The sequence below is a fragment of the Talpa occidentalis genome, unplaced genomic scaffold, assembly GCF_014898055.3.
Source record: "Talpa occidentalis isolate TD23 unplaced genomic scaffold, MPIMG_talOcc4v2.1 talOcc4.3, whole genome shotgun sequence".
NCBI lineage: Eukaryota > Metazoa > Chordata > Mammalia > Eulipotyphla > Talpidae > Talpa > Talpa occidentalis.
The window spans coordinates 35,917,787-35,933,856 of NW_023603184.1; the positions used below are offsets into that span (position 1 = coordinate 35,917,787).

Genomic DNA, 16,070 nt, shown 5'->3' on the forward strand with positions numbered 1-16,070 from the left:
ATAAAGAAGCACAGAGAGATGAGATTTCCCATGGAGCACCACCTCTGTCTTGTCTGCCCCCACCCTGGGTCCTACCTGACATTCCTTGACTACCTCTTCCATAAAGAAAGTGTGGTGGCCACGATGATCTTTAGACCGCTCACAAAGCCAACAAATGACCTTCCTATCTTCCTTGCAGAAAAACAGCAATTTCTCTCCATGGCGCTCACAGAGATCGCTCTTCAGCTCTTCCTTGCTCAGGCTCAACTTGAGTTCTCTGAAATGCTCCACTATGTTGCCCAGATGCTGATTTGGCCGCAGGTCTCCAAAGGAGTATTTGACACCACACACAGGACAGCTGCTCTCCCCTCCTGGGTTCATCTTTGCCTCCTTGTTTCCAGTGATGCAGGTTTGGCAGAAGCTATGGCCACAACTCAAACTCAGAGGTTTTGTCAAAAGCTCCAGGCAGATGGAACAGTTCCCCTCCTCCTGTAACTTCACCAGCATTTTTAAAGACATCACACGTCTCCTCTGAATCCTTCCTGTCCTGACTCCTGATGTTCTTCTTGTTTATAAAGATTCCTGGACAGCTGGGCAGACTGAAAGAGGATGGTATAAGAACAGCATGAATAAATTTATGTTGTCCTATGTGTTGGATCTTCTTGTTGATCTTGGGGAGACAATCAAGAGCTGTGCAGAAATGGAACTTAACCAGGAGAAAAGTATGGACTCGCAGGCAGTCACAGCAACTTTTGGAAGGGGGAGTACAGGACAGAAGGGGTACCAGACAGAATGAATATAAGTTACATCTCAATCAAAGAGCAAATTGTTCACAAGTGACCTTAAAGTAGGGCCTAGTCAGTGTCAACTGATGGAGCTTACTTTTATTTTATTTATTTTTTAAGATTTATATATTAATGCATACAAGAACCGGGGCACAGGCCAGAGGTATGGGGTGTGAGTGGATTCAGCAGAGACTGAGTGGGGAGCAGAACAGACTGAGGGGAGCAGTGGGCGAGACAGGAGAGGTCTACTATGCACATGGTTAGCCAGAGGTTAGCTTCCTGGCTGGGGATCAACTCATGCTACTGTGGCTGCGGTTTCATAGTACTGAGACTTAACTCCTGCGCCTCCAGGGAGGCCCTGGAGCTTAGTTCTTAGCAAAACCACTGAATCTGTGGGCTTTTCCTGAGCAATAATCAACTCCTGTTAATTAACTCTGAACAAAGAAAAATAGTGAGGAAGTGAGGTAACAATGCAAAGGTGTGTGTAAGAGGAAAAGTGATGAAAGAGTTCAAGGACAGATGAGGTCACCAGCATGAATGCGCTTCTGAACAAGCAGGCCTATCCAGGAAAGTGCAAATAGATTCCTGGGATGGGTGCTCTGAATCTGGATGACACAGGATAAAGGCGGGCACAGAGTCAGGCAGTAGGTCTGTTACCCAAGCTCTGTCCTCCAGCAGGCTTACAGCTGGGGATGTCAGGAAGGGAACTGAAAGCTCTGGGTGGTTGCCAGATGGGGAGGGATTCAGCTTTAATATTTATCTCTGATCTTTCTTCTGAAGAGGTGGAGGTTGAGAAGACTCGTGTGTGTGTGTGTGTGTGTGTGTGTGTGTGTGTGTGTGTGTGTGTGTGTTGGGGGGGCGGGAAGCATTCCAAGCTTTCCATCCCCCTCAACTAAATAGATAAAAACTATAAAATAGGAAGGGAATGGGGATAGCCTGTAGGAAACAGAGCACGCCCCTTCTTGGACACTTTTCTTTCAAGGTTTTCTCCAGACTCAAGGTTGCCATCTGTCTGCACTTAAAGTGGGAAACCTGCAAGCTGGCTTTCCTGCTGGTCAGAGCTAGTATGGGCCAGAAACAAAACTCACCTAATTTCTATTTTTTAAAAGATTTATTTATTTATGCATACAAGAGCTGGGGTACAGGCCAGAGGTGTGGGGGGGGGAGAGGATTCACCAGAGACAGAGTGGGGAGCAGAACAGGCAGATTAACTAAAGTACACTGCTGAGGGGAGCAGCGGGTGAGTCAGGAGAGGTCTGCTGCACCATGTGGGTTGCTCCCTGGGTGGCCTGGGATTGAAGTCATGCTGCAGCAGCCAAAGACAGCTTCATATGTTGCGTCTTAACCCCTTGCGCCATCAGGGAGGCCCAAATTTCTATTTTTTTTAAAGATTTATTTATTTATGCATACAAGAACTGGGGTACAGGCCAGAGGTGTGGGGGGTGAGAGGATTTACCAGAACAGGCAGATCAACTGAAATACACTGCTGAAGGTGTTACAGGGCAGAGACGGGGCACCCCGGAGACCCCAAACCTGCCTGCTCTATATAGGTTCTGCCATCTGCTGCATCAACACAAAACATGTAAGACTTTAATGGGAAGGAACTTTAATACAATTAGTAAACAATACAGAAAAGAATATAGTTTTCAAATCAAGCACCCACAGTTACCCATCCCCTGGTAAGTAAAAGTCCACCCAAACAGGATTGGCCCAGAGCAAGGCCCAAAAGTTGTCACAGTTGAAAGCACCTTCCAGTGGGGACCCGCAAGGGTCAGAAACAACAGACAAGTTTGGGAGGAAAAGAGCAAAATCAAAACCAAGATAAAAGCTGCCATTGTCACCTCTCCACGGGTCTCTCACCCGCATCTGTGTCACCCAGTCCACGACCAAAAGGCAAGTGCAGTTTTGTCACGTGTCTCTTGGCTCCATGCGCTTCCTCCAGGTCTCCTTCTGGCTCTTCATCCTGCTTCCTTCCTTCTCAGTCTCCTCTGCAGCTTCTTCTCCTTTTAGTGCCACCCTCCTTTGGGTGGGGCAGGAAACCTGGAACTTTCCCTCTCTGGCGAGACCAACTTTGGTCTTAAAGCCTACATGGACCTGATGTCAAGAGTTCGATCTGATCCTATATGGAGTATTCCAACAAAGCCAGCTAAAACTGCTATTTGGTTATTTTGCCCTATGATTTTATGCAAAAATAGGTTAAATGGCTTAAAAGTAGATTTAGTTTGCAAATTTTTGCTATGCTGATTGAAAAAATTGGGATCAAGGTGGAGAGAACTTGTTTTCAGATAAGTTGAACCAATTTTAAGATTTTTTTCCCCTGTGATTTTGATATATTTGCTATCTTGTTTTGGCTAATGCCTCCAGATTTATTTCTTTTGGCTTGGACCGATGGACTTTCCAGTAATGGAGGACCATCACACTGGCTATTCATGGACAATGCTGCTGACTAATTGTTGCTTCTCTTACATACATTGAAACAAACAAACAAAAGACTGTCTCCTAAGACTGCACCCTGAAATCTGTGCCACCAAGATATGGTGGAATAAAAATTAAAAGGGGGGATTGCAACGGGGTGGTCCTCAGGAAAAGAGGAAATTCCAGGTTCCCTGCCCCACCGGCGGGTGGAGCTAAAGAGAAGCTGCAGAGGAGACTGAGGAAGGAAGGAGCAGGAGGGAGAGCCAGAAGGAGCCCTGGAGGAGGCGCATGGAGCAGAGAAACACATGAAGAAACTGCACTTGCCTTTTGGTCGTAGACTGGTTAAAACAGACATGGGTGAGAGACCCGTGGGGAGGTGACAATGACAGCTTTCATCTTGATTTTGCTCTTATCCTCTCGGACTTGTCTGGTCGTTTCTGATCCTTTTCTATGGGTCCCCACTGACAGATGCTTTTTTCTTGTGGCAGGCTTTCAGGCCTTGTTCTGGGCCAATCCCGTTGGGGTGGAGTACTTTTACCCATGAGGGGATGGGTAACTTTGGGTGCTGGATCTAGAAACTATATTCTTTGTCTTTTCTGTATTGTTCACTAATTGTATTAAAGTTCCGTTTCATTAAAGTCTCAAATGTTTTGTGTTGATGCAGCAGATGGCAGAACCTATTTAGAGCAGGCAGGTTTGTGGGGTCTGGGGTGCCCCTCTCCCTGCCCTGTAACAAGGGAAGCAGTGGGAGAGTCAGTAGAGGTCTGCTGTGCCATGTGGGTAGCTCCCTGGGTGGGGACTGAACTGTTCTGCAGTGGCTGCAGATTGCTTCACAGTTGTGTCTTAAGCCCTTGCACCACCAGGGAGGCCCCTCACCTACTTTCATTGGTACTTTTCTCCCAGAGTCTGCCACCCTCTGCCCTGCCCCATAAAACTCCCCCACTTTCAGTTTCCAGCATGAACTGGGGTACAGGCCAGAGATGTGGGGGGTGAGAGGAGTCACATGAGACAGAGTGGGGAGCAAAACAGGCAGACTGACTGAAATAGAGCCAGTCTGCTGAGGGGAGCAGCGAGCGAGGCAGGAGAGGTCTGCTGCGCCATGTCAGTAGCTCCCTGGGTGGGGGCTGAACTGTGCTGCAGAGGCTGCAGACAGCTGCACAGGCTGCGTCTTAACCCCTTGCGCCACCAGGGAGGCCCCTCACCTTATTTCATTGGTACTTTCCTCCCGGAGGCTCCCACCCTCCGCCCCGCCCCACAAACTCCCCCACCTTCAGGATCCAGCGAAGTCTCCACTCCCAGTTTGGTGAAGAGGCCCGGGCGGCGCATGCGCGCTCAGGGTTTCTTCAGGAAGCCAGTTCAGGCTGCGAAATGAAAATGAAACTCGAGGCTTTGGCAGGAAAAGGAAGGCAGAAGGCGCTTCTGGGCCACATGGGCGACAGACCTTTAGGACCACTGGAGGCAGTAAATCTTTAGCCCCGTGACACTCTAGGGAAAAAGGGAGGATTCGACCAGGTGAGCTTTTGGCAAAGTCTGCGGGCAGGTTGGGGTGTCGTAATTAGGAGGGGTGCTGCCGCCCCCTCGTGGTAGGGGCCAGGGACACAGCTAATTATCCTATAATGCTAATTACAGCTAATTATCCTACAAGGCTCCCACGTCTAGAATTATCCATCCATAATATTAATAGTCTGAGACTGGGAAACTGTTAAAACCCTTTCTGCTTCTTAGGCTATTTACTGTGTCTCCTACTGTTAGGGGGAAAGGATGTCCTAAAGCTAATTCCATACAGGCTTTGTGGACTCCACCCCCACTCCAGACCAAAGCCAAAGACACTGGGATCTCCAAATCCCATCACCACCAAAGGGAAGGTGGCTGGGACCTGAGGGTGGGGTTAAGCAGTGTAGGGTAAGGAAAAATGTCAGGCTTTTCTGCCCTTCCACCATCAGGATAGATGAGGGAACCCTGTGATCCAGAATGCATGCCTGATGGCGGGCACCTGAAGTGGGTACACCTGGGCTAAGACTGTGCTTTTTAAGTGCGGCGTCACAGGGACGCCAGAAGAAGCCAAAGTAGAAGCCGAAAGAGAAGCCGAGAAGCAGCAGAAGGAACGCCGGAGAGCCCAGATAGAGTGAAGACTTGCTGGGGGCTGGGAGGCCAGCACCCCTGCTGCCATATGCCTGGTGAACCCCAATAAAAGACCTGCAAAAAACCACTGAGGACTCTGACTCCTCCTTTACCCGGTCTGCATGGGATCAGAAAACTTGCACTGTGTCCTGTCCTGCCCTTACAAGCAGCCAGGTTGGTATAAAGCCAGACATGTGGGCTTTGGAGGGGGTCCCCCATTTTGGCTCTCCGCCAGCTCTCAGCATCCGGCCAGCTCGGAGAGTGCCCTTGGGTTTCCAGGTCGGCGGATCGGGTAGGACGCATTAAAGACTTTATTTCCCTATTTTCTCCCTGAGTTGTACATTTTCCTTATTTCCTTTTCCCTTGTAAATAAACCTTTTATTAACCTTTTGTGTGTGCCTGTAGTGGAGTATTAATAAGTCCCTTTTAAGCACGCGGGTGAGGACCCACAGCCAGGCGACCTGTTCAATATCGGGGCTGCCCTATAACACTACCACCTTCACGGATGTACCTTAATTCAGCCTACCAAGTTGAGTCATCCCATCAGGTCCAGTGACTGTATCTCCAATACCCCCTCTTACCCCCCAGAAAACCCCACACCACCTCCTAGGAGATATGCGTACAGGAGGTGGGTGTAAGACATGGAAGGTATTGGAAGTCTTGGCAACTGTACGGAACATGGGGTACTCGGACCCTTTTTTCACCTGCTTCCACCAGCCTCTACAGCCGCCACCTGTGGCTTTGCTTATCTCCCTGGTGTCATTGTCTGCACATGATACTGTGTAGATTGCAAGAGGCGCTTGGGAGCATGGGAGGGGCAAACTCGCCTTCTTGATTAGGGACACTTGGGCTGAGAAGCCTGAATGCATGGGGCGTGGCATATGTAATGGATGCAGGGGAGGGGAGATAAAGGGGAGATTGCCTGGGGGCTTGTGGGCTCAGTTGCTGCCTGCCTGTAGGGTAAAGAAAATATCAGACTTTTCTGCCCTTCCGCCATCAGGATAGATGATAGATCCTTGTCCTGAATGCATGCCTGATGGCGGGCACCTGGAATAGGGTGTGGGCCTAGGTAGATGGGATTCAGCTGAGCTAAGACTGTGCTTTTTAAGGGCGGCGTCACGGGGACGCCAGCAGCAGCAGCAGCAGCAGAAGCTGAAGAGAAGCCGAGATCACCAGAGAGCCCAGATAGAGTGAAGATTTGCTGGGGGCTGGGAGGACTGCCAGCCTCCCAGCCCCCCAGCACCCCTGCCTGCCATGTACCCGCTGAACCCCAATAAAAACCTGCAAAACCACTGAGGACTGACTCCTCCTTTACCCGGTCTGCATGGGATCAGAAAACCTGCACTGTGCCCAGTCCTGCCCTTACACTGCCTGTCACCCTGCTGGTCTGCTTAAGAGTCCAGTCCCCTGATTCAGCATTAAAGGCATGTTGAGATACTAAAGGCTCCAAAATGTTCTTTTTGCCTGCCAGAATCAATAATGACCCTGCTGCAATCGATAGTGACCCTGCTGCCTGGGATGGTTGCACAAAAGCTACAAAGGACCAAGGAGATTTTTGAGTGTTGGGAATTTTCTAAGACTTGATTGCGTAGTAGTTATGCAGGTGTAAAGATGTCAAAATTCATAGGGCAGCACACTCTTTCAGAGTGCATGTGATTTTCCATATTACATACCTCAATGACACTGATTATAAATGAAAACTGAAAGTTTTCCAGATGGTTCTTACTACCTGTCTGCATTCAAAGCAGAAAGCCAGCTTGTGCTGGGTCTTCTTCCGTTCAGAACTAGTGTAGATCTTAAGTGGTGAATTGGGTTTTGGAAGCTCTGAAACTAATTGATATCTTTCAAATAGTAAATAAGATAGATTTGTTCAATCATTATCGTTCAGTTGTCCTTCAGACAAATTTTGTCACTTGGGCTTTTTCCTTCTCTCTCTCTTTTTTTTTTTTAAAGATTTATTTATTATTTATACAAGAGCCGGGGTACAGGCCAGATGCGCGGGAGACAGAGTGGGGAATAGAACAGGCAGACTGTTGAAATACACTGCTGAGGGGAGCGGCGGGCAATACAGGAGAGGTCTGCTCGCCATGTGGGTTGCTGAGGCCGGCCGGTGGGGGTTGAACCGGTGCTGCAGAGGCTGTGGACAGCTTCACAGTGCTGCGCTCAACCGCCTGCGCCACCAGGGAGGCCCTCCTTCTCTTTTTTAAACTTTATTTCTCTGTGAATTCGATGGGCTTGCAGACATTTTTGTTAGTTTCTTAACCATCTAAATGGTTGTTTTATCAGCATGCTAAAAGTACAAAAAAACAAAAACCTGCCACTGTTGGAAAGTCAGCCTAGGGTATCAAGAATCTTCAAGTTCATCACCCTCAGATGACCTGTTCTGGGAGGCAGGAAAGGCCTGGATGAAAGGAGAAGCAAGTTTGGTGTATAGAATCTACAATGGTTTCATGGATTGTACTTGGATCTTTAGGCAAACCGAAGAGGCCACAGAGGTGGGCAAGGGACACATCAAGACTCATTTTTTTTTTTTTTTAATGTTTCTTCATATTTACTACTTTCTTTCTCTTTCCTTTTTTTTTTTTTTTAAGATTTATTTATTTATTTATACATGCACTGGGTACAGTCAGAAGCACGGGAGGGTGAGAGAATTCACCAGAGACAGAGCAGAACAGGCAGACTGATGAAGTACACTGCTGAGGGGAGCAGCGGGCGGCAGGAGAGGTCTGCACGTCATGTGGGACTCTAGCCTGGCGGCCGGGGATCGAACTGGTGCCGCAGAGGCTGTGGGCAGCTTTGCAACCCAGCGCTCAACCGCTGCGCCACCGGGGAGGCCCAAGACTCATTTATATAGGCAGAGAGAAAGCTAGGAAATATCTGGAGAATGATGGCAACTACATAGAGGAAAATGTCAGCCAGCCCCCTGGCTCCATTATTTGCTCTTAGTTCCCATAACCTCCTAGAGCAGAGCCCAGCAAGGTTTTCTTCCCTCACGCCTCCACTTGCAGGAATGATTCGGAAGCCTGCATCTCCACAAGTATCAATACTCGTAAGACTTCGTAGACTTGTCAGTCTACGATGGTGCCATCCCAATTGCCATCCCAATTGGGATGGTGCCATTTCTGGGGCCAGGAGGCTTTGTTAAAAAGATGACAACTTTGCTGTGCTGGTCTTTTTGTTTGTGTTTTCTATTCCAAGTCTTTTTTAAATCTGTAACCAATGTCTCTTTGTTCTGCAGCCATCCCAGGCTGGGTAGGTTCACTGTCAGTTCAGGCAGCTGAAAGAGAACCTTGGCGCACTTGGCATCACACTCCAGGGTAACTGAAAAAGTATCAGGCTTTTCCGCCCTCCCGCCTTTAGTATTAATGATGGATCCCTGCGGTCCTACATGCATGCTTAGTGGCGGACACCTGGAGTAGGGTGTGGGCATGCATAGGTGGGCACACCTGGGCTGAGACTGGGCTTACAAGGGCGGCCTCACGGGGACGCCAGCAGAAGAGAGTAGCAGAATGGGAGCAGAGCCAGCAGAGAAGCAGAGAGCACCACGAGAGAATGCCAGAGTCCAGAAAGAGTGAAGATTCGGGGAGGTCTCCCTGGTGGTGCAAGCGATTATGACAGCACTATGAAGCTCTCTGCAGTCACTGCAGCACGAGTTCAATCTCTGGCAAGGGAGGTGACCCACATGGTGCAGCAGACCTCTCCTTTCTCATCCATTGCTCCCCATCAGCAGTGTATTTCAGTTGATCCACCTGTTCTGTTCCCACTCTGTCTCCGGTGAATCCTCTCACCCACCCCCCCACACTTCTGGCCTGTACCCCAGTTCTTGTATGCATAAATAAATCTTAAAAAAATAGAGTGAAGATTCACCCGGGGCTGGGAGGCCTGCCAGACTCCAGCTTCCCCCGACCCCCAGCCACCTAGCCCCCCTCCTTTGTAAAAAGCTCAATAAAAGCCTGAAAAGCCACCTAGGGCTCCAGGACTCTCCTTTATCTATCTGCTTGGATCATAGAAAACCTGCTCTGTGACTTCCTGTCCCTATAATCCCCACAGGTTAGGGGAGACAAGCCAACAGGGAGACAGCAACATGGGGCCCCCAATGAATCCCTATACTGTCTTTCCTCTCTTAGCCGCTCACTGCCGCTCTCCACTGCAGTCTGCTGTAAGGTCTTCTGCAGCCTCCTGTCCCCTGATGGCCACACTGAGTCCTCGGTGATACCGCCCTTACATACGCTGTCTCTTGGCTTAGGTGTGCCCACCTACACACACCCACACACTACAGATGCAGCCATCAGGCAAGCCTGTAAGCCCACAGGTGTCAATCATTGATGCTAATGGCGGGAGGGTGGAAAAAACCTGTTAACTTCCATCTATCCTACACTCTTCAACTGGGGGACTGGGAACTTCACAGAAGGAGAGACTTGAATACCCCTGGAGAGCTTTCAGATACCAAATGTGTAACTCATAAAGAGAAAAACTGAGCAACACCAACCTTTTGACTCTTTGGGCCTTTCTGGACCCTTCCCTTGCTGTGCTGCCAGCTTAGTCCGCATGCTGGAAATGCCATCATCCCCAAAGATTCCTGACCTGTGGCATAGCCCTGGTCCTCTCTAAGAGGGCAGTGACCCGGATCTAGTTAGTCAAACTGCTGTGACCAGTCGGTAAGTAGCTGGCAGCTGCCAGCAGTCCACAGGCATTGTGACCTACATCGTGTGCACCACCAGGAGCAAAGCAAGCTGTCCTTCTGGAGGGGTAACCTGGCCACGTTATTTGCTACTTCTGCATGCAGGCCCTGACTTCTCCTTCAAAGACGAGTACTAACAGATCTTTTTGGGAGGTGTGGGCAAGCACATGCAGTTCTGGAGGTGTTTTGCCAGCAATCTGACCTCTGGAAGGGCGACTGGAGTCATGTATTTCTGCTTTGTTTACCCTCTGGATTTCTCCAGAACTGGTCTGACAGCTAGGTTGGGAAATCAGGCAGAGAGGACATGGGCCAAAGGTGAAAATCAACAAATCTGATGGCAATTGGGACATGTACCAGCTTCTCAGTGTCTCCAGACATCATCATCTATGGGGGGGGGGCACTTTGGCATGTGCCACACAGTCAAAGATATGCCTACCAACATCATGAACACCCACATCATAGTGAGCTGGATGATCACCCAGGATGGTGCCCAGCATGGCTTCCCAACCCTTAGATATCATACAGCAGTGAATGATGTTGCAGTCAGGGTGCAAAGGTGCTGATATCATGTACCATACCCCATTATCTGTGATTGCTAGATCTTCAAAGACTAAGATGGCAAAGCCTTCTTTAAGGACAGGTGGTCCAAAGTGCTCAGGGGTAGGTGGGGAGGATGCATGCTGGATCCCCAGGGAATTATGCTGAGTGATATAAATCCTATCTTTAAGTGCTACATGCTGTATGATTCCTTTATTTTTTTGATAATTTTTAAAGATTTATATGTGCATACAAGAATTGGGGTACAGGCTGTGGGGGGGTGTGTGAGAGGATTTACCAGAGACAGAGTGGGGAACAGAACAGGCAGATTGACTGAAACACTGCTGAGGGGAGCAGCAGGTGAATCAGGAGAAGTCTGCTGTGCCATGTGGGGTCACCTCCCTGGCTGGGGATTGAACTCATGCTGCAGTGGCTGCGGATTGCTTCATAGTGCTGCGTCTTAACCCCTTGAGCCACCAGCGGGGCCCTTGCATGATTCCATTTATAAAACATTCATGAAGGTAACAGAATTGCAGAGATGGAAGACCTGTTAGTGTTTGCCAGGAGCCAGATATGAAAGAGGAGGAATATAGGTGAGAGCACAAAATGACAGCATGAGCGGGGACAGGACAATTCTGTACTTAGTTGTGGGGGTGCTTCCACTACTCTCCAATGTCATATAATTACTGAGCTCTATACGTACAGAGACATAAGACCATTCACACTCGTGCTTGTAAAACTGGTGAACTCTAGTCAGTTCTGTGGTTTGTACCAATGTCAACTTTATGGTTTTGATTTTGTACTATACTTTAGACAAGATGTTACCACAGGGCAAAACTGGATGATGGGTAAACAAGTCCTTCCAGTACATTATCCTCTTGCAACTTCCTGTGAATTTGTAATTTTTTGGAAAATAAAGTTTAAAAAATTTGTTGAATGCGAAATAGGTATTTTTAGATGGAAATAGTAATTATTATAAATATATATAGCATTATATACCCAATATCATTCTAAGCACTTTGCATATATTAACCCGTTTAATTCTTATAAGAGCTCAATAAAGTTGACAAAATAATCCTCACTGAGAGATGAGAAAATGAAAAAGAAGAGGATGTGCATAACACTCAAGTTCTAGTTTAGAGGGACTTTTCGTGATTAATGGAAAAAGACAAAAGGAAAGATATACACATTGTTAATGGAGAGAAATTATATAACTCTTCTGAGTGCAGTTTTATAGGTTTCATAAAAAAAATCAATAAAATCTGCAGTAGCATTTCTAGGACTTTATACTTAAAAAATGGAAAGTTCAGAGTAAGCTTTATGTATGAGATACTCAAAGAAGACTTGTTTATATAAAAATGGAAAACTCCAAATGCCCAGTAATAATTGAAAGTATATGAACACACACACACACACACAGAGCAAGGAATGCAAGGCAGTATCCTAAAATGTTATCTCCTGATGGGGGAGTTTTCTTTATCTTCAGGTTGTTTTCCAAATGTTTTTACATTGAACATCTGCATCTTATATTAAAAGACTATACTTAAAAATAACTTATTTAAAATATATCTGGACTGTGTAAGCCACAAGGGCTTTAATTTGTAAATATGTAAGGTCATGTCAAAAAGGGCTTAAAAGATGTTTTGTTAAATAAATGATAGCAAAATTGTTCAATGAAATGACATATAGTCAATAATTGATTATATAAATTCATATATTGGAGACATCGACGGTGTACCATAGTTTAAGAAAAGTAGGTTACAGGGCCTCCCTGGTGGCATATAGGGTTAAACACCGCACTAAGAAGCAATCCGCAGCCTCTGCAGTACGAGTTCGATCCCCGGCCAGCCAGAGAGAAACCCACATGGCGAAGCAGACCTCTCCTGTTTTCGTTCCCCTCAGCAGTGTATTTCAGTCACTCTGTGGATCCTCTCACCCCCCGCATCTCTGGCCTGTACCCCAGCTCTTGTATGCATAAATAAATCTTAAAAAATTTATTTAAAAAAAAGTAGGTTACAGACAAAATGCAGAATATGATAAATACTTTATATATCTACCATATATTTCCAGATAGAGTAACAGATAAATCTGTAGCTATATATGGAGATAAAATACATTCAGTTTCAGACATAGATTATCTGAGTAGAGAGATACAGATGTGTAGCTAATGAAAACAGAATTTTAACAATAAAACTGCTTGAGGGCTGTAAGTGTATGGCTTAGGAACTCCATTTCAAGTTTAATATTTTTTTCATAATTTCAAATGTTTTCTACAAGGAACATAGAATTTTGATTAATAAGTATTTTTAAAAATGTGGACAACATGCTATTTTCCTCAGAGAGGAAGAATCAACTAAATAATACAATGGGGAGGAGTTATGGTTAGAGAAGTGTCACAGGGGAGGGGAGATGAAAACTGGGTTAAGAAAAGAGGATAACAGTTTTCTAGCAAGTCAAGAGATTATTCCAAGACAAAGCAGAGAGACACATGAAGAGCATGGCACGACCTGGAGAGTTAATGGCTTGATGTTTCTGAAATTTGGGTTACTTTGAAAGTGATAATGGAAAGTGTTCCTGTAAAGGACAAGCAAAGTCATTACAAACTGTGACTGCCCAGCTGAGATTAAAGAACATGGTCTGACATTGAGATTGGAGGAGTTCCTATCTCAGCATTTCCCCCACATACCAGCCCTTCAGAAACCACATCAGTAGTTTCTACCACAAGAATGATCAGTCCAGTGATCTCACTCTCAATGGTTGTTCTACATAATACAAAACACACATTTACATTCCCTTATTACAAATACGCGTGTTGGTAGGATATCAATTAAAATAGGAATAACTGCAAACCTAGAATCATTGCTTCTAAGACTGTTTTAGCTAAAACGATGGCTATTAAGGAGTAGAGGTTTGCATGTGATTATTCCTCAGAGGTTGAGGAAAAGCCAAACCAATTCCCAATCGAGCACTATTCTTACATGTTTCCAAATATCATGCTCATGATTGAGGACATATGACTTCTGAAAGTTAACTCATTCTGTCCCAGGTTCTTTTCAGGAGATCACTTGTTCAGTCAAACATGTTATGCTCTCTTAGATTGTTTTAACAATGGAAGAGTAAGTCCTACAACTGCCCTGGCAAATTTTCTCTACCAACAGAACCCTGAGCCATCTCTATTTCAGCAGATCCCTTCTGCTCTTAGACCCTTCACAAACAGCCAGATAGTCCCAAAACTCAGTTCTTGAACTAAAAGATTTCTATTTTGTTAGCAACACCTGAACCACTTGCTCTTGGATTTGCTTAGTCTTGATCCCATAAATGATGGGGTTCATCACAGGTGGAGCCAGAATGCAGACAATAGCCAACAAGATGTGACATGAGGGGGAATGTGGCATCCAAACATCTGAGTAAGGTTTGTGAAGATCCATGGGCCATAAAAGAGGATGATGATGCAGACATATGTTGAGAGCTTCGTGGAGAGCATCCTGGGATGGGATGCGAACACAGCACGGAGAATCAGCACATAAGAAACAAAAATTAGCAGAAGATCTAGAACCACTGTTAATATGAGGTTGGTAAACTCATACCAGATGTTCACTCGAATGTCATTACAAGCATATTTGGCCAAGCCAAGGTGTTCACAAAAGGTGTGTGGGATAATATTATTTTGGCAGAAAGTCAATCTTTTCAGAAGAAATATTATGGGAAAAATTGTACCGTAACTTCTCAGAAAGATGAAGACACCGATTTTCCCAGTGAGTGAGTGTGTGAGAACAGTGGTGTATCTCAGGGGGTAGCAGATGGCAATGTAGTGGTCAAATGCCATCACCAGCAAGATCCCCGACTCTGAGGTGAAGGTGGAGTGGATGAAGAACTGAGTGATGCAGCGATCCAGGGAGATCGCCCCAGCCTGGAACCAGAAGATGGCCAAGGCCTGAGGCACTATGCACGTGGAGATGACGACGTCTGCTCCAGCCAGCATGCAGAGGAAGAGGTACATGGGCTCATGGAGGCTGCGCTTCATGAGGATGATGCAGATGAGCAGGCTGTTTCTGAGCAGAGCAGTGACGTAGTACATGAAGAAGGGGAAGGAAATCCACCATACATACATTCTTGAGATTGACTAATAAGTCATAAAAGGAGGGATGGAAAGAGAAAGGAACCACCACATGAAGAGGCGAATATACAGTACGAAGCATTTCCAGCTCAGGGTGACAGGTACATAAGGAGTGATTAGGGAGCAATGCAGCAGGTTTTCCTGATATTAAAGGACCTTGATCAAAGCTTTACCCTTTTACTCCATCCTTTACACAGATGTCTTGAATAAGATGTCTTGAATCCAGTAGGTTAGAATGAACACTAGTATAGAATGGTTATTTGTGGAGGTTTCTTAGAACAGTAATTTCCTAAGGAGACTATGTTAAAAGGATAGTCGTGCACCAGGAATAGAATGGATCTGAACACAACACAGTCACAAATGCATTAAAATAACTCATTATTTTTTGCCCAGTGATTGCAGTATGCACATTATATGCGGTATGTGAATATCTTCTCCATGCAAGTTCACAGGAATGTCCACTCTAGGAAGTAGCTTTTATCTCCATTTCACCATGGAAAGTGATTCAGAGAAAATGAATCACTTGCCAAAATTCACAACCTACAGTTGATTGAGATCTTTGTCATATACATTTTGCTTACTTGTGAAGTGCATCCAGAGATCTTTAAGAGGGTACAGAGGGGCTTACATGACTGAGTTGAAGCACTCCTTAGCCTCACACCTCAGGGTGCTCAGCTTAGAAATGACTGAAATTGGAAAAAGGAAGTCATTACTGGAGTGGGGATAGTATTGCAGTACTTGATACTGGAGTTTCTTCTGCTAGAATAAGTAGAATAAGAAATATTTTTATTATTTATTTCCTACTGTCCAATTCTTCATTCATTAGCTTCATCTTTTCGGAAAGTATATATTGATGGTGGCTACTTTTCAGGCACCATGCCATCTGCTTCAATCATCACTGTGCTGAAGATTTGAGAGAATGGTGGAAGATAAGCAAACAGATCTAATAACCTGTTCCAGGGTGATATGCTTACCACCTAAGTCAAGTCCTATTCCATCTTCATTGTAAGTTAAATAATAAATGGAGCCAAGAAATAAAATATTCTCTTTGGGGGCCTTGAGCACATTAAATGTAGCAGTATCTTATATATAGCTCAGTAGCTGAGTTATATCTTATTCTGATTATTTCTTTTACTCCAGCTCCCCCTGTTGGTGTCCCTGATATTTCTTTCTGGGGAGAAAATAGACTCCTTGCTCTCACATCAGCCTAGATGCTCTGGCTGCTTTCTGAAACGCCCTCCTCTGATTCTAGCTTGGAATCGGTGACAACAGTTGATAGATATTCTCGGAGCACCTTTCATATTTTGCCAAGAGGGGTCTTCTACAGACTAAGTAAGTTTTGTTTTCTCATCTCTGGCTTCATTATTAGGAGACTTGCACTTAATGGCAGGCTTCTCTTTATTTATCACCTGCAGTAATTTCCATCTAGCCTGTA

General features: G+C 45.9%; 1 protein-coding gene and 1 pseudogene across 1 annotated transcript in view; both read right to left on the minus strand.

Moving 5' to 3' along the window:
- LOC119254981 (uncharacterized) overlaps nucleotides 1–533 on the minus strand; it is a 29,484-nt gene extending 28,951 nt beyond the window's left edge. The window contains exon 1 of the mRNA XM_054699444.1: nucleotides 76–533. Within this exon, the coding sequence (XP_054555419.1) occupies nucleotides 76–498 (423 nt within the window). The 5' untranslated portion in view covers nucleotides 499–533. The remainder of the gene's footprint in view (nucleotides 1–75) is intronic.
- Nucleotides 534–13,775: 13,242 nt separating this feature from the next.
- LOC119254982 (olfactory receptor 52B4-like) lies at nucleotides 13,776–14,629 on the minus strand (annotated as a pseudogene).
- Between the last annotated feature and the right edge of the window lie 1,441 nt (nucleotides 14,630–16,070).